The 19284-nt window shown below is 34.8% G+C and overlaps 1 protein-coding gene across 1 annotated transcript in view; it reads right to left on the bottom strand.

Moving 5' to 3' along the window:
• LOC107187606 (peripheral plasma membrane protein CASK) overlaps nucleotides 1-19284 on the bottom strand; it is a 223929-nt gene that overhangs the window by 186876 nt on the left and 17769 nt on the right. The window contains exons 3-6 of the mRNA XM_015575741.1: nucleotides 17652-17757; nucleotides 15717-15794; nucleotides 13071-13246; nucleotides 6027-6098 (exon numbers count right to left, since the gene is read on the bottom strand). Of these exons, the coding sequence (XP_015431227.1) occupies nucleotides 6027-6098; nucleotides 13071-13246; nucleotides 15717-15794; nucleotides 17652-17757 (432 nt within the window). The remainder of the gene's footprint in view (nucleotides 1-6026; nucleotides 6099-13070; nucleotides 13247-15716; nucleotides 15795-17651; nucleotides 17758-19284) is intronic.

The following is a 19284-nucleotide window of genomic DNA, read 5'->3' on the forward strand; positions in this document are numbered from 1 at the left end:
ACATTCTTTCAGATGAAATTATATCGGGACATAAAATCTTTTTGTTTCTTTTTCAACCCTTGTACACTGTTGGGATCAATGTGACCTAAAATTAACTTCGATCTTTAATTATGCTTGTTGTTAGAAAAATTTGTGTACATCGATACGCAACGTGCATTAGAATGTATCGATGAATACATTTTTGTGATTTGATTTCAACTTTGATTCAACAAAATTACTATCTACTACAGTGGATTGTATTATTAACAGGTTTATGCAGTAAATCCTCGAATAGTGTTCGAAGGCTCCTCGGCACTGAACAATAAAGATTTCATAACCTAATGCGAAACAAATATCATTGGCTTCAGAATTTCTATACTAAACCTCATTAAAAAAACAGCGTTACACCTGCGGATCTCTGCTTGTCAGAGAATCCTTCGAACATTCATCGATGATTTACTGTATTGTTTCGTGACTCCTTTTATTTTTATCTTCTTTATGTGATTTAGCGCTATGAAATATATGGACAGATCAATTAATTTAATTGCATTTAATCAAGTGTATCTTAGCAAATTTTGTTATCTCGCGAACATTGAAGAACAACCACTTTGATATTCTCCGATAACCTTAACCTCCGTTACAAATTAACCTTAAAAGAATACGTTTGCCACCACTTCATTCATTTGAGAGGCCATTTAGCCGCTATCTCGAGTATATTTTCTTATCGTTTAACACAGACGTGATAATTACGACTACCGTTTCTGATGAATCACTGTACATGGAACACGTATATATAAATCATGTGGATCACATTACGAGAAACAGGAATACATTTTCAGTGGATAGAAATATTCAATTAAACATGTCTCACATTGGGAAGTTAGTTTCATAGATCATAATAGTTTTACTCTATTCATATTCGTGGTGTGTAGTTACGTCTATAACGACGTGTTTCTCACGATACAGGCTAGAACGGACAGCGAAGAAGCGGAAAGCAAACTTTATTTCGAGTTAGATAAAAAGAATCAAATAGGGGAGATCCAGTCCAAGTTTCCAAGTGCCGGATGTGTTGGTATTATGCAAAAATATACAAAATTGAGGTCGGAATTATCATACGCATTCAGTACGGACCGTATAGCATAAAAATGAAAATATATAAAAGAAAATTCGTATCAAGCCGTATTGTGAAACATTCGTAAAAAGTCGTCCAATTTGTACGGTATTATGCAAACGAAATAGAAATGAAAAATTCAGTGTTGAATCCTCGGTAATAAGGATGCAGAAATAATCGTGAAAGATGATGTATGATACGTGTATGTTTTTTTTTTAAATCGTAGAGAAATTAAATCGTAGTGCAACGTGTAACATTACATGCATATAGTGTTGCTTATTGTGATTCATTTGATTACTTGTGCAGTATAATATTTTTAATTATACGCTCGAATTTTTTACTAATTTTATACTTCGTGGTTTGAATATAATCAATTTTTATTGGTATAATTGTGAATAATAATATCAGAATCATCCTGTAAATTCTTACAGATTTAGACAAAATTTGTACATCTTTTCATCAAAGGTATTTTATTAAAGGGATAAAGTACTTACCATACTTGATTTTTATTTCGGTAATGTTGCTACTTTAAATTATATCTTTCTATATTATTAATTTTGTTATCAATACTAAATTTCTAAAACGGTGTTTCATGTGTTCCTATTTACGTTTTTAAAAAATCTGTTGTCTGATTGTTTAATATGAAATCAGTTTGTGACAATATAATTTTTACTTTTACTAGTACACTAGAATTTTTATCAGTGATAAAAATTATGTACCAGTTGATTATTTTTATTTAATACTATTCGTACTCGGTATGATTTTCAGTATGAAGTATTCAGCGTTTAATGATGATATGGATGATATACTGTACGACAATCCGTCACAGATAATAAACGGGGAACAAACACATAGAGACACACAGAGACAGGCTAGTCTACCGCTACGAACAAAGACGACACAAACAAGCCCAACAATCGGGCAAAATTTATACGCAAACACACAGAAAACAAAGGAACGCTCTGAAGGGTTTTTTACGCACAGACGATCTCAGAGCTAAAATTGTAAAGCTTTCCACAATATTTATACGCGTTGAAAATTTATCGTATTTCATTTCAGAATTATGATACATATATGTATATTATAAAATCATTAAAAATTCAATGGGTACTCGTATGTATTGAATAAAATTTGTATTCCTGTATTAAACGTTACTAATACTTCTAACGGACAATTTGAATTTAATTGTTATTAAGAAGAAATACTGACGTGTAGGACATTGAAAATTCATTCGGGAAATATTGTACAGGGTAAATCATGTGACCTGTTACAGGTCCATTGTTCAAGAACCAGCGAGTCTGTCGTAAAAATTCATATAATTTCATTGAAATGATATTTTTTTTTAAATAATATACAAGGTATCCCACCAAACATGAGTAACTTAAATATTTCACTTACTTCTGATTTTAAAAAAAATTATTTTATTATATACTCAAACTGATGTGCATCAACTTCAATACATTTTTTGCACTAATCCCTCTATCATAGTTGCTTGACTATCTAAATCTACTTCCTTACATTTGTTCATTTTTTGTACTCAAGGTTAAATGAAGGTCACACTACTATAGATCATTGGATTGGTCTTGATTTAAACTATTAAGGAACGATGATAAAAAAATGTAGTCCTATTTCAAAAAACACCGATGGCTTATAAAATTCGATAAATATGATCTTCAGGAAAATTTGTAAAACCAAATAACATTGTTCCCTCACATGTTTTTGTATCCTCAAAAACAAGTGAGATATTGAAATTGCCGACGTTAGGTGGGACATCTCGTACAATTTTTGTATAATTGTCCAGTAAATTTTAAAATTAATGCTGATTCAAAACTAATACTAGATTAAAGTGCAATTTCGCAGACACATCGTATATAGTATTTGTATAATACTATTGTTCCTAAACAAATAGAATAATAACATAAATTTCAGTGCAAAGGAAAACATTCACGGTTCAGAGCATTCGTAAAGAACACACAATGAAAAATACCATTCATAGAAATACCAAAGTAGGGGGTAGAGTGGGTCGTAAAAATCTGAAGGAAACACAATAAAAACATTTGTAAATACTTCTCGACACGTGAAAACAACGGTATATAAATATCACAAAACATCTTTACCCGCGACGTATTGATTCTTAACACGTAAACCTCGTACCAATGCAAATTGTACGTGATCATCGACCTGTAACAATACTCCACGAGCGACCCTGTACACCAAGCAACAGAGAGAATCGTAATGAACCCTTCAATCGTTGGTATCCCCACGACGGACGGTACGAAGCAATATACGTTGTCTCATTCGCAGGCTACAAAAACAAACAAAAAAAAAACAGACAATACACGTCGACGAAGGAGGGGGCAAGAAGGGGTAGTGGAGACAAACCAAAGAAACAGAAAAAGACAGATCTCTGTCTTATTCTTCGGTTTATTAGCTCGACGACAGAACGTGTATATGTATATACGTGTTCACTACGCGGGCCTGCACAACGATCTTACAAGGAACAAAACTACCGCACGTAGGTCTAGTGGGAGAAGTGTCTACACAGACACTACGTGTGTTCATTTGAAAAGCTTTGACATCGCCGAACGACACGGGGGTAGAACGACGACGGTTCGGCTGTGTGTGTGTGTGTGTGTGTATCATGGAATGGCCAAACGAAGAGGGGGTTTATCGATCGATTCTTTTCCAGCCCGTTGATTACAAAGCGAACCCGGATATAACGTATCGATAAGACGTCCACGGTGTCAAAAGACACACGAAAACGGTTTTCGTGGGATAACGGGTATACGACGTGGTCACATTCACCAGCCCGCGGCAATCGTGAATATATTTCGCGAGGGGTTGGTGGGGGAGATTTTCTGCAAGAATAAAGGGACAGGTATTGTATCGCTCGTCTCTACCCCCGGGGTTCACGTTTGCTATGCGTGTGTGGCAGGCATACGAGTACCGATATTGTCCTCCGTGTCGCTCACTAGCGAGTCCTCGGCGTCGGTGAGGTCCTCGAAAGGGAAATTGCAGCCCGTGGAGGTCAGTCCTATCGAAAGAACACAGAGACAAATAGGAGAAGGATCGTTATCGACGGGGTAATATCGGCGGGTGTGTAGCGTATACCGTCATCGACGATAAGAAACGATTTATCGTCGTCGCCGTTATTCGTAGGGAAATCAGAGAACTGGACCTCCGTTTGAGGTGTACTGGGATCCTCGACTGATCGTGCCTTCGACGATAGATCGGTTGATTCGTTGACGTGCGATCAGTGAAGTTTGGATGTACGAAGCCTGTTAGAAAAGTGATGGGTCTGATAGCGTAGAAGTTTTTATTACCAAATTATCTACAAACAACTTTATCCCCTTCGAGATAGACCCCTTGGGAAGCCACAAGTTGCTGGAGACACTTGTTCCCACTTCTGGAAGCAGTGCTAGACGTCTTTCAGTGGAACTGCCTTCAGTTGGTTTGTTATAACCTATCGGACAGACTCAGATCAGGGGAGTAAGGAGGCTGTGGTGCCACAGGAATACCCTTTCTGATCGAAAATTCGTTTACAGGGTCACTCACTGGTACGCTGTACTCTCTGTGAACGAGCTTTTTGCCAATGAGGGTGTTCCTGTGGTTCTACAGCTCTCTTGCTCCCCTGATCTAAGTCCATATGACCTAAAAATCCAAACCTATCTCAAGAGTCGTAATTTTGGAACTATGGACAACGTTCAATAGATTTTAACCGACCAACTGAAAGCAGTTTGCTTTGTTAAAGACTTCCAGCACTATTTTAAAAAGCAGGAACAATATTTCCAGGAGTCAGCAACTTCCCAAGAAAACTATTTTGAAGGGGGTAAGGTTGATCTGTAGATAACTTAACAATACAAATTTCTACGTGAACAGTTCCGTTACGTCTCTGACAGGCCTCGTACTGAACGGGGAAAGACGTAGGTGACGTAGTCAATCCTACTGACACTCAATTCACTGTTTCTAGTTTACTTTCACGCAACCTTTATTCGGTGTCTTCTTCATCATTGGGCAATAAACAGTACCTGGTGACCTGGAAACTAGTTCCTCCCAGGCACGAGTAGCTAATTAACATTGAAATGCAACTACTCTCATTTATGGACACAACTGTACATCGATATATATAGAATTTCATGGTACATCAATGCCACTAGGAGAGGTAACTATACACCGTTGCAAAAAATCGAACATCGACTTGGAATATCCCATATAATATCAAGGGGTAGAGTATAATCAGGACAAAAACGAATCTCTGTTGTACGGGGTCTGTGTGAATACGTGATAACGACAATATTTAGTATGAAATAATGGAGTTACGTAACATGGCACGGAAAATCCGTTTCGAAGATTCACGAGGTGTCTCGTCGATTTTCAAAATGGATTTTCTCGTGAGCGCAGTATCTCGTAAGGTAACAGTTATTAGTTTCTAACGAAGGTCCACGATACATTCTGTACAGCCATTAATATCGGAGAAAAATCGTGATACGGTGAAAGAGGTGTGTGTATATATACGATACAAGGGCTGGTTCGAGCGAGGATTATTCCCGTCAAAGAGCACACTTTCAACTCGAACAGTTATTCGTTAAAAAGTTCGATCAAAAAAAAAAAAAAAAAAAAAAAAAAAAAAAAAAAAAAAAACGGTGATATATCTTCGGCTTGCATGTGAAACAAGTTGCCAGCGCGACTCGTTGTTGAAATTTGAACGCGAAAAAGCAAGCAAGCAAGCAAATGGCAGCTTCTAGAATACAGAGTAACGTGAGAGGAGGTCACACGGATCGGGTTAAGATGTAGCATAATGCAATCGGTGTGAAACGTGACAAGTGTGTGAGTATAGATAGATGAGTGTGTATGTGTCTGTGGGTGTGTGATACATATGGCAATGATGATACAAGGCTCCTGCGGAAGCGATGATTAAAGGTTAGGTCAGGCTTACCCTCGCTGTCGGCCTTCAAGTAGAGCTGCCCCTTTGGGCTCAGACACTGCCGATACTCGGTCGTGTAACACTCTGTATTCATTCAAACCAAATTTCAAGTTATCAAAATTTGTATTTAAACGACGCAACGCCATTAAATGTATGTACAAAAAAATGTATACGACCCTCTTGGCGTGATCTTTTTCTTTGCATCGACATTAAGTGACTGAACTTTTAAATAATTAGGTCGTCTTATAAATTCGTGTCGAACCTTTATACCAAAAGTTAGATCAATATTTGTAGTACATGTTTAAATTTGATCACAAAACGTAATCGCCTCCTCGTTCCATAATTTCATCCCGTTTTTCTGGTAGTGCCATTATAATGCCGTCGTTATAAAACTTCTTTGATTTTCCTTTAAAATGTTCTTCAATACGATTTTCTAGTTCGTAGATGTTTTTGAATTTTTTAACAGCTAAAAAGTGTTACAGTGCCCGAAATGTATGATAATCCGATGGGGAAATCTTTGAAAAATAGATTGGGTGTGGTAAATTTTCAGAAAAAAATTCACGTAATTTTTGTTTTACCATTCTTCGCCACACGAGGTCTAGAGTTGTCCTAATGATAAATTTACTTTGCTTCTTATTCAATAGTTCTGAACACGAAAAACAGTAGAATGTAAGTATAAACCCACTACTTTATTTTTTTTTTTTATATATAAAACTCAAAAGTATGTTTGAAATATTGGTTCAAACCATGGTATAAAACTCGACACGAACTTATGGAATGACATAATACTTGGCTTTACTTTCGTTCTCTATCGTTGTTTCTTTAATCAAATATTCTATATTTTGGAATGTTAACGATGAATGGTTTGAAAAATTGTAAGAGTTGTAGTAGTCATTGAGGGAAATGCAAAACGCTTGGAAAATGAAGATTTGAAAAACGTCGTTCATCTAGAATAGAGAGATATTTTCCTATTCATAATAGTATGTATTACGTATGTTTCGACAGTGAGGAATTTGTAATATTTATACGTTTTACTACTTTGAGCTCTTATACGAGGACGTTTAATGCGTTGTTTAAAGTTAATTCGTAGTCGCATGCAGCTTAAGCATTTATTCATTCACTTTGGCGAATACTACGAACTTATAAATTTTGAATGTTCGTCGCATTATGAAACTTCCTTAGAGTATGTTAAATTTGTAGCTGAAAAGTTCTGTTTGTTCATTACTAATGAACGACTTCCAGATGGGTACGCTTTGTTGTGAATTATATATTTCGATTCGTCTTCAATATTAACGCGGTAGGAAGATGAGACGAACTATATCCCATTAATTCCATCAATTTGCGTCAAACTTGGATTATGGTACATAATTTAAAAAATTGAATATATCACTAGAATTTTTAGTTTCCTAATATCCGTTCGTTAAAACAATCCTAGTATCTTTATTCTATTAACTTTTTAAGCTTACAATAATTCGTATTGTTTCATTTTCAGTAACTATTGATTTCATTAAAAAATAATTTCCAACTATTCTATTCTTGCTAGCTTTTAACGTTTTACATGATTGATAAATTGTTAATAATTTTAGTATCTCCCGTATTACAAGATTATTGAATAAAAAGGAAACGAAGTACTGAAATATACATTGTCCATAAATTTGAAGCATGAAATTATTTTCAGGACAAAATGTAAGCTAAAAAAGACATCTATTATGCAACGAAATACCGAATGTTTACCATTGTTTATTAAAAACTGAAAATGAAAAAGCCGCTTCAGCGATCCACAACAGGTTCCCTCATTAAATGGCCGACAGATTAACAGCGCTTTTAATAACGTGCTAAATTGGTAAAATGCTGATCAAGCAACAAATATGGAAATTAATAATTTTAATAGCAACAATATTAGAAAATTATTTTATATAAAATTATAGCAGGAACAACTTTGTACTTTGAAGAATATAATAATAAAATCTTTAAAATAATGAATTGGAGCATTGAGGGTTCGAGATATTTTTTTGAAGATTAAAAGAAGATATTCGGAATGTTCTCAGATACGCCAAATAAAGTTCGAACTTGGAAGATTAGATGGCCCTTACGTTTCAGTGGAGTTAACGTCTTAGTGTTCCGAAAGAACTTTTAAGTATAGCACTGAAAACATTCTACTGCGAGGATTCGAGAAAGGATATTATTCCTTCTCTCTCTGAATTGTGACTTCATCTACATTAATATAATCTAAATTTATATTTCCAGAACTAATGGAAAATATCAATAGATTAAAAATATTTACCCTATGTCATTAAATTCATCTCTAGTTTCAATATTTATCTTCGATCAAATTGAAATACACGAAATAATTCAAAGGTAAAATATTATTAATTTAGTAATGATAATTTGTCAGCAAAAAATTAGTTGCTGGAATCCATGTTAAAAGGAGAAAATACGAATGGGAAGATGGAAACAGCCAACTAAATATAGTAATAAATTAATATCTCTGTTATTTTACTATTACGCTTTTGTTGCCCACGAAATATGTACTTGTTTCAATTAAAATCGTATTTGTTTCTTGTATCTCTCGCACGGAATTGCGGCCGACTCGGGATTCTGACGAGATATATGTATACCGGAGCACTCGTTTTAGATTCTATGTAACATTCTTTCACAAACAACCGGATCAATACCGTGCATCTTGCAGGAGGAATATATCGTTATGTCTCTGTGTCTGTGTTGCCATCAGTTTTAACCGGAGGACGGGCGGGGGGGGTTCACCAGCTGCGTTGGAATAAGTTTTACTTGCCGACCACTCGAACTGAATGATTTATCGATTTTATGGGAATCGCGGTGCATGAATGAGTCGAGATCCGGGAATTTACGCGCGAGAACTGAGCGTGGATAGATCGATTGATAGAACAAAGTGCATTTTATCAACGGCTCTTAAGGGCGATACGAACGGTCACGTGGAAATTTGTGTTTCTTTTTTTTTTCACGTGTCTATTGTGAGCGAAACAGCGAGAATGTAATCGTGTTAAAAGTTGTTTTCTGGTGATAGAACGGCGATACGAACGGTCACGTGGAAATTTGTGTTTCTTTTTTTTTTTCTCGTGTCTATTGTGAGCGAAACAGCGAGAATGTAATCGTGTTAAAAGTTGTTTTCTGGTGATAGAAAATTTACGAGATAACCTGACTGTAATCTGTGAATGGTCGTTCGTTGTTTTTCGCGATTGAAGGGCTGCACGTTAATACAGCGGAACCTCGATTGTCCAAATTGTGTTCGTTATCCTCAGGAATGAGATTGCAGCGAGCGGCACCGTTAATTGAATACCTTTTTTATGTGGTAGTGTAATTGTTTTCGCTGAACATCGCACTGACTTCTCGATTCGTATGAATAACAGAAGAGACCTGATGATGTTTTGTGTTTAGTTTAAATTTGATCTAATAGATAATGCTGTAATAATCCTTCGTATTCGATATAATTGATAGTTCAAAGATATTGTAATATAACAATTAATTTGTTCAAATTAGTACGTTGAAATGGCATTTTTAATGACAATTTCAAAAAGATTCCAATTGAAATTCTTCAACAATTTGACAATTTTGCCGACTGATGAACCATATTGTATATTATAACGATTATAATCATTGTTCGCACTCTTATTCATAGACCGTAGACTTATGTACCTAGGTATTTAAAGATCCCAATGTAAGCAATAATTCGTGAACCATAAAACTGGCATTTTCGTACACTTAGAGATACACATTACTTTGCAGGACGAAGCATTTCATAAAGCATATGAAGATCGTAGGTTCACAGCAATAAAGTAGTTAAAATGATTTAAATTGGAAAAAGGTCAAAAATTCAAAACGAGTATCAAAGTAAACTGCTATATCCTGTCAAACTACCAAATATCAATATAAGATCATACAATTAAAACAATTTAACAATTACATGAAAACAATTAGGAATAATTGAGGTTCTACTGTACCAACGAAAAGAACGAACGTTTCAGTTTTCAAAGTATGTACTAAAAGAAACGTGTCTCGATCAGCCTGTGACCACTACTTACCGTGGAAGTCATGCGATATCGAAGCAACAGAAGATCATATAAGGAACAAACAACAACGAAGATAATCATTAAGAAAGTAAACAGGATGGAACAGATTCTTCTTTTCTTTTCTTTTTTCGTTTGATCTCCTTCAGATGAAAAAAAAAGAACCGTAAAAGCCGTTGCATACTGCACACACCGAACACCGAGAAAATTTTGAATACGACTGCCAATCATCGACCAAAAGCCAGCCAATAACGAAGAATAGGGCATTCAGCATAGAGAGACGATACAAAAACACCGAGTGTCTTTGAAGGGTATACTCTTGACGGATTGTTCATTCAAAAACACGTCCGTCCCGGTGTACGAGAAGGAAACATAAAAAAAAAAAAACAAGAAAAAAGAAACGGATATGTACTCTGTCGTTGGACGCGCTTTGAAGTATAGCATTGACGAGACACCATTCAATTTCTGTTTTTTTTTTTCGGTCCATGCAAAATTTATCACACGCTATCGGGGCGGAACACTTTGGGTACACTCGATGAGCCTGAAGGGTTCTTCTCTTCTTTTTCACGGCCTGACTTCGAAGAATCGTCTCTTCATGGAATTAAGTGGCGCTTTTCATTTTCTGAGACGTTAATCAGCTTTGTCTACAAATATGTCGCTCCCGCAGCGGCGAGAATGCCCTAACCCACAGGGTGTAAGCTCATCTCGTCGCCGTTGAATCTTTTAAAGCCTCCACTCCCTCTACAATGCTGTTTATGGAAATGAGGTCGACCAGCTCCACCACATTCATTAAGATCATTCTCCCTAAATAGTGGAGTTTTGACACGTCGAAAAGATGGTTCTTTCAATTTATGCAAAAAGAAGATGTTAAATATTATTCACGATGTCAGTGTGAGCCACGATATTATTCAATTCGAGGATACTATTTTCTAAGTCAGTTTATATTTTGCAGAACAACGAAAACTGATGAATAATGATTACATTATTATTTTGTTCAAATAAGTATACCTCTCTCATTCAAATTTTTTTTTTTGCATTGTAGAGAAAAAATGTCGTATATCCAACATATGAACATAAATTTGATGCTACTGTGGTGTAAAAGTTCATAATTTAAATACGAGTTACATTTGGAATACGACATTAATAAACTAAGTAAGACTTGAATTCTATTTGAAATTTTTAAGTGAAAAAAGTAACCATAATTCTCGTCGTGTGCCAAAGTGTCTTCGCCAAGTTATTTTCCAAGTAACATTTGTCGAGAAGTTTATAAATCAGTACTGAATGATGCCTTTCTAATATTTGTAAATTTCGAGTATGTAAGCGTATATGTGCCTTAGTATTAATAAACGATGCTAACTGTAACTGTAAAATATTATTAGCTAAAAGAAATCATTTGGTAATAGGTAATATTAATCTAAACGATGTTAGCTCTCTTCTGGAATTAATAAGAATCGTATGAAAAATTGGAATGGGTTAATTTCTCAGACTCTATAGCAATTCGCCATAAAAATGGCAGAAAACATTCACAATTGATTGCCACTTGCACTTCACAAACGTTGAAACGAAACATTTCAATTACTGCAGCGCACCGTTTATTTGCGCAACGGGCTTAATTACAAGTTCCCCTGTCACAGTCTATGACATAGGAAACAGCAAGCATCGATTCAAATTGATCTAAGGCTAACGAATTACGGGACAATCAATGTCGAAACAGTTTAATCAAACGAGCAACACCTTTTCTCTCGATAATTTTACATCCTGAAGTTGATATTTTGCATTACTGATGAAATGTAATTCTTTTCTGACTAAATGATGTAATTTTTTTCACTTCTTTTCAGATTTAAATTAAATCACTTAAATGAAACAAATTTTGAAATAAATGTCTCTTTAATTCTAATTGTTGTATTGTACATATTCCATGTTAATCTTCATATTGTGTTTATTTAAAAAGATAGGAATTTCAAATTTTTATTATTCTTCCTTTAGATTCTATTGAACTTCAACAGTTCTTTACGTACACAAAAATATTCTTTGTATCGATACTATAACCTGACACTGTAGTATAATAGAAGCCCTACCCATTCATGTAAAACAAGCGATAAGCTACGCGTCTATCGGATAAAAAGTTTTATAACACGTAAAAACAAGTCGATTAAACAACTTTAGTATTCTACTCTCCCGCGTCACTGTGCTATAGAACATTAAAAGTGATATGTGACTTTATCGCTTTCCTGCATTACGCTAATATCTAGATGAGACCCGTTATACAGGTCGTATCAAAACATGTGGACACAACTTCAAACGTGAATTAGGCACACAAAAACTATAACAATAAGTCATATGAACATGTGTCCCATTTAACCTTGTTTCATATTAATATTTTTTATATTCCAGTATACTTCTTCTGATTTTCGTACTACTGATAATGATAATAATTAACAATCGTTACACCTACTTAGAAAAGACTTTATACAGGCGCACTAAAGACAGGTGAATGACCAGGTAAAGTAAATCTCGAGAACCTGCTATAAATCAGCGTCTCAAGACTATCAGCGAATATTAACCCTCGTACAGCGAATGCAGGGTCATTTTGACCAATCTGTAGCTATTGTATTCCTATTAGTCATATGTAAATGTAATATATGAACTTGAGAATATGTATAGAATCTTATTCATAATTTCTTCTTGAAACCTGCGTGCAAGAGAAGTTTTACTACAGGTCAAAATGACGCTACCTAGGGTTAAAAATTCGAACAATCTCTGCAAAATAATTGCGCTGTAAAATATCGTCGGATTCATCGTTAAACGTTCTACAGACGCAATAAGAACAGGTGAATGAACAGGTGAAAATCGACACGAAAAGGGGCTATTGAAGAGAGCTAACGCCGTGCGGTGTTCCCCCGAGTGTGCATAGTAAAGTGTACATACGTTCTCTGGAACGATTGTACACGCAGAAAAAACATAAACGAGAGAGAGAAAGCAGAAGAGAAAGAGAAAATGGTGGTGAACATACCGACGCCGTTCGCCTGGCAGGACTGAAGTTGCACGGCGACGCTGAACCCGCGTAGTTTCACCGGGGCGGAATTCTCCTTGCCCGCCAGGAGGGCGCATTGCGGCTTTAGATCACGATGAATTATATCGTTCTCGTGGCAGTAGCGTAACGCCTCCAGGATCTGTCGCATGTAATGGCTGGAAAACGAAAGCCAGGGTTATACTCTCTATACCTACCGGACGGAGAAGCGAAGTTGGGAAGCGAACGCGTGTTTGTTGCTTTCTGAAGCTGTCGGAGTACGGTCTCGAGGTCTGCTGGGACACAATATGCAGTAAAACTAGCACGAAGCTGTATCATTGTTTTTCGTGTAAGATTCCACGCTGGAGGAGATGGAAAAAAAAATGAGGTGATGAATCATGTCGGACTTGATTATTCGGGAAGACTTACCCCCGTGTGTTCGTAAGATTTAGCTTGTGGGCATTAGGGTATACTTTTTTTGAGTGAATCATTGTTATTAATGGGGAGAATGGTTGGTTTAACACATTATCTATCGATTGCTATTTAACAGGTTCAGTAGATCGAACGATCAGCAGCTAAGGAAATTTTATTAAACAGTTCAATCGCAGTAGCAAATTACATTCATGGAAAATAGCAAAAACTCTAATAGAATAACGTAACAATTTCTTCTGTAACTCTGATGTAGTATTAATAGGATTTTTATCTGTAAGCACTGAAATTTAAAAGCCTATTAATAAGATCCCGGTTAATAAAGTGTTAATAGTGAATTTAGATGGTACAGTAAATTGTACAAAATAAAAAAATTTTTAAAAACAAATTACCTGACAGTTACAAAACAACTTAATTACATTATAACATTGAGTATTTAATAATAATCTGTGAAACAACTACAAGTGATTGGTAAAGAACATTTTGATGAATGCAGAGAACATTAAACGCTTCGTTTACTGATCTGAAATAATTTCTCACATCCGCATTGATACTGTCATATCGGAATACCTGTGGCTTTTGCGTTATCCAGCGCGCGCGGCAGTGAAATCGTTCGTGGAACAGGGGCTGGTTTTAAATCGCGAAAATAAATCGGTTCGTTTCATCTGAACCTGCTAGCCACAGACGCTCGAAGTAATAACAGCTAGGGGCTATCTGAACTTGCAAATGCGTCCACGGGCAGTTTTGGACCTGACGTCTGTCTACACTGTCCATCACGAGGCCGAGTAATTTGCTGCTATCCAACAGAAACGATCGGATTTATAAACAGGAGGTCGGAATCATCGCGAATGAAATGACACTTGCTTTCAAAGACGTAATATTCAAAGCAAGCGTCTGCAAACAGACAGGCTGCTCGTTAAACGGCAAAAAATAGCGGCCGGGATGTTCCTATAACGCAGTGTTAAATCAAAAGTACCATCCGCCACTTAAAAATATACCTTTTACTTGAAACATCGCTAATGTTAACTCGGAAAAAATTATCGTAATTATTCTAGCACGTATGTAATAAGAGTGGGAATTTACTCCGTACTTTATGTAATAGAGATATTACATAATTTTACCGTTATTAAACTGATTTATCATGTATATAGAGACTCCTCTCGATTATCGCCCCGTTCACCAAACAGCATTAGAACACATTAAGAATCTTCGATTCGTTTCAAAACGACAGAACTTGCCTTTACAGGCAATGTAATTGAAATATAATATAAAAATAGTCTCTATCGAGTTTCGTACAATTCATCATTTTACTGTAAATCTAATAAAACTTTTAAGAACAGAAAGAAATTAGTATGTATGGATGTTAATTAGTATTAATAGTATAGAACTTGTGAGGACTACCATTAAATAAAAATTAGTTTCAGGTGATTAAATAGAAAATTTCAAACGTTTACACTGGATAACGTAAATAGCCTGCGGTATATCACAGTTCAATTCTATTACTCATTTTGTAGGATATATCTTCATGTTCAAGAAGTCCCTATGAAGCGATAAATTGTTAGTAATGGGGTTGAGGAATACCACAAAGATTATGTATTCGTGTTACAGGCAAGTGCATACAGCAATGTAAAGATAACTATTAGAAATCCTGCTCAATTAATTGCACCTGATGATGTATCTCAAATGCAAATTAATTCATGTTCTAATGAAATTTTAAGCTCTCATATTTTCCATTTTATCTTCGTAGCAGTTCTACCAATTAGTAAGATTCTGACGACAATTACATATATAAAATAATTATAATATTCGCGAAGAATATTTTGATTTGAAAAATATGAGAATAATTCAAATTATGTATAATTACACATTATTAGGTGCCCGGACCCATCTTTACGATACAATAACAATATACTGAAAACGGTATAAATTTTTATTTTTATTGGCAAAAGACTCATTTTGGCTATTAATAGGCAAGGGTTCGTCACTGTACCTCTGCCTCGTTTATTATAAGTTTATTTCACTGATTCGTCTCGCACAGAGTGATGAATCGTAACCTACACCTGTGAATTATTCCTGAACAGTCTCACAGGAATAAGACACAATTATCGAAACCTCACTATAATAGTATTTGAAATAAAAATTTGATGAACCACAGATGACAGATTGATATTTTTTTAAATTTAGAATAATCTAATACTCACAGTGCATAGATTGTCTTACCTAGCAACCGCTTCACTGTACACGAACCCAGCAGTCGCTCTTCGAACAACCTCGAAGCATAAATCAGAGCCATCCATACTGAAACAGAATCGCAACATTAACATAGAATTTACAAGTCTCGGCGACATACGAGTACACTGAAAAAAAAACACAAGTTTGTCATTCTTTGCTGTCACCGTGCTGTGTACGTACTTTACACCAGATGCATAATACAGTGTATCAATATACGACAGCATAAAAAATAAAGATACCTTGTAATGTATTTTTAGTTTTTAATTAAAATAAGTTATTTACTTACAAATTAAATTTTGTAATATTTTTTTAAGAAAAAGATGTCTGCAATAATTTTATTGTTTCACGAAGAAAAATTTATTTCGTTCTTTTTTTTATTAAGGAGTAAAATATTTACTTTCATAATTAGGGAGTATTCTATTTTTTATCAAAAATATTTAACCATGCAGTCTACGATTTCCAATAATTAATACGCATGTGAATTTCTACGCAGGAAATGGTACCTCGTAGTTACATAATTATGTTAAATCATTCGGTTTGTATAAAATATATTTGCTACGATTCGTGAATAATAAGGCTTCACGCATCATGTGTTACTCGGGACCGATAACAATTGTCCACAACGTTGTTTCGCCGGCTCTTATCACAGCATTCGTTGTATCCCGAGATACATGTGTGTCTATAAAAAGTCACGTCTAATTCATGTCATACTACAGATTACTTCCAAGACACTAGGCAGACGTACACACATAGGCTGATTAAAGATGGAAGAATTGCATTAAGTACATATATGCAAAAGTAATGTGAAGTAAAGTTTTGCAAGAAAAATAGCAAACAATTATACAGAAGGAGAGAAACTATTTCGAATACAGATACTGTAATAATTGTTGGAAAAAGACGTTATTACTTTTGTACGTACTTAATAGACACTGTCTGTCCCAAAAGTTTCTAAACTGAAATTAAAGTAGCTGTTTTCCGTAAAATGACGATGCTCTTTATCATCAAACATAATAAGTAGTTTTGTTTTAATGAGACATGTTCGCAGTAATTATAGAAACTTTGGAAATAGCTCGGATAATTCTGCTCCAAGATGGCGGAAAGCACAACGGTCGAAACTTTTGACTTCACGAGTCATGAGTTTACGCAACATTTTGGTCTCAAAAGGTATCTCATAGTTTGATTATCCACCGTATTCATCTAATTCACCTACATCAAATTCCTTTTATTCAAATTGGAAACAAACACAAAGAAACGATGATCTAAAATCATTTTTACACTCGCAGGGCTTCGCCATAGTGAAGAAGAATTACCACAGCTATTTCCAATGTTTGTATAATTATCGTGAATAATACATCACTTTATAAGGAAGCTAGTTTGAATAATTCGTGATAAAAAGCGTGAATATCATACGAAAGATTACTGTTTTAACTTTGATTCGCAAACTTTTAGGACATACCGTGTAAAGTTATCCAACAGAACGAACAGTTCCGTACGTTGAACTTTGATTATGAAACATGCATAAAGTTCAACTAGTCATTAACCTTAATGTTGTATAACATCGAGCAAGTTTAAATAAGACGTACATTTTTAAATGACAGCGTCTTTAAATGGTCTCTAAAAAAGTACCCCTGGCCTAGGAAACGGTGTATCGTGGAACTTCCGGAAGAAATAAAAGTAAAAGTGTAGACTAACTTTACACGTGAAAGAAAAACGCAACTGAGATCTATGTACGAGCAAACGTCTTTAAAGAGCCTTTCAAGAAACTACGTGGAAAACAAATTCAAATGAATCTGAAGCCAAGACATCGCCACGCTCATGCAAACATCGCTGATAGAAAAAGAAAGCTATTTGTATGAAATTTTTGTTAAGTCAGGTTTAACTTTTGAAGTAAATGTTTAAAGAATTTGTTGTCGTTGTACTTACTATTCGAACACCATATACAGCATACCCTCCGAACTGTACGTTTCGAGCAGCTCTACAATGTGGGGATGCTTCAACATGTGGCATATCGTTGCCTCTCGCTTCAGATCTGCAGCAAACGTTATGAAACTTTATTTCTGCTGTTGTGTGATTTATATTTCTATACATCATTCACGGCAAAATGTGACACGATCTACTGACGTAAATAATATGAAAGTATGAAACAAAAATTAAATATTTTATAATCGATTAATCAAACTGACATCAGTTAATAGATAATGCAATTATTGTCACTGAGATTTCAAGTCTGTATATTTGAAATAATTGTTTATAAATTTGTTACATCAGTTCTATGACGTCCGAGCATCTTCAAATTACGTTCGAACTATGATGCATCATCGTAATATTATTAACCCTTAGAGCGACGTAGCTTCTTTTTAGCTATTATTAGAATCGTGCGTCTCTTAGACACGTAAGTATAGAAAAATAATAATATTTATTATTAGACATGCAAAAATATACACGACTAGAAGTACTTGCTTGCAAAGCTTTCTGATTGTTTTATTAATCTTTTTGGTATAACTACTTCACATATTATTTACTGTTTTATGTGAAATTGTAATTCATGGCTGAACGATATTACGATTCGACTTACTCTGTCGCGAACCTAAACGCGTGGATTACCTTTCGAATCCACCTGGGGTTGAAACTTACAACTTATGAGGCATAGACTTGACCACCGTGGTTCGCCACGAGATTCCGATTTATTGCCCACCAAATCAATATTGGGCAATTGTTTCCAAATCCCGACTTATTGCCCACCAAATTAATATTGGACAAGTATTTCAAAATCCCGTCTTATTGCCCACCAAATCAATATTGGGCAATTGTTTCAAAAGGTAATTGTACAGCGTACATTTTTGCAACATCGATTTTCTGGAAGATGAAACCTTATTTAAAGAAAATTTTATTTTTAATTTAGCATTTATTTTTTCATAGAGTATCACACTTTGCTCGATAGTATGCACTGAAATTTGCGGACATCCTGTATATTGACTGTTATTGTATATCAAAGAGCACTCGTCGGTCGTCGATAGACTTTTACGATAACAATACGTCACTTGTAGATACATGAGAATATTCTTACCGTTCAATTTCTATTTATAAAACACACGTTTAACTACAGTACAATCTATCATAAAATATTTTATTTATACCATTCTGTGTTAAAGTATGAGAGTTAATGCAAGATTTTGTGAAATTAAATTTTAAAGCAAAGAACAACCCTTATTTAAATTTACTAGAAATTTGAGATTTTCCAGAACTGAAATTAATATCAAAATTAAAAAAAAAGAATGGTCGATTCACCACATACGATTACTTAAATAATAAAGAAAAAAAAACAAAAAAAAAGCGAATTTTGATGTCACAAAAATATTCGGACAGAGTTGGGCAAAATGTAATCTAATTACAAAATCCAAATCACAATTGCAATGTAATCGCAATGTAATTACAAGACAATGACAATTACAATTACATTGTAATTAACTGTACTAAATTTGCGATAAAAATTACAATTTAATTGTAATTATAATTGTCCTGCAATTACATTATAATTGCAGTTTAGATTCTGTAA

Source organism: Dufourea novaeangliae, unplaced genomic scaffold, assembly GCF_001272555.1.
Source record: "Dufourea novaeangliae isolate 0120121106 unplaced genomic scaffold, ASM127255v1 scaffold89, whole genome shotgun sequence".
Taxonomy (NCBI): Eukaryota; Metazoa; Arthropoda; class Insecta; order Hymenoptera; family Halictidae; genus Dufourea; species Dufourea novaeangliae.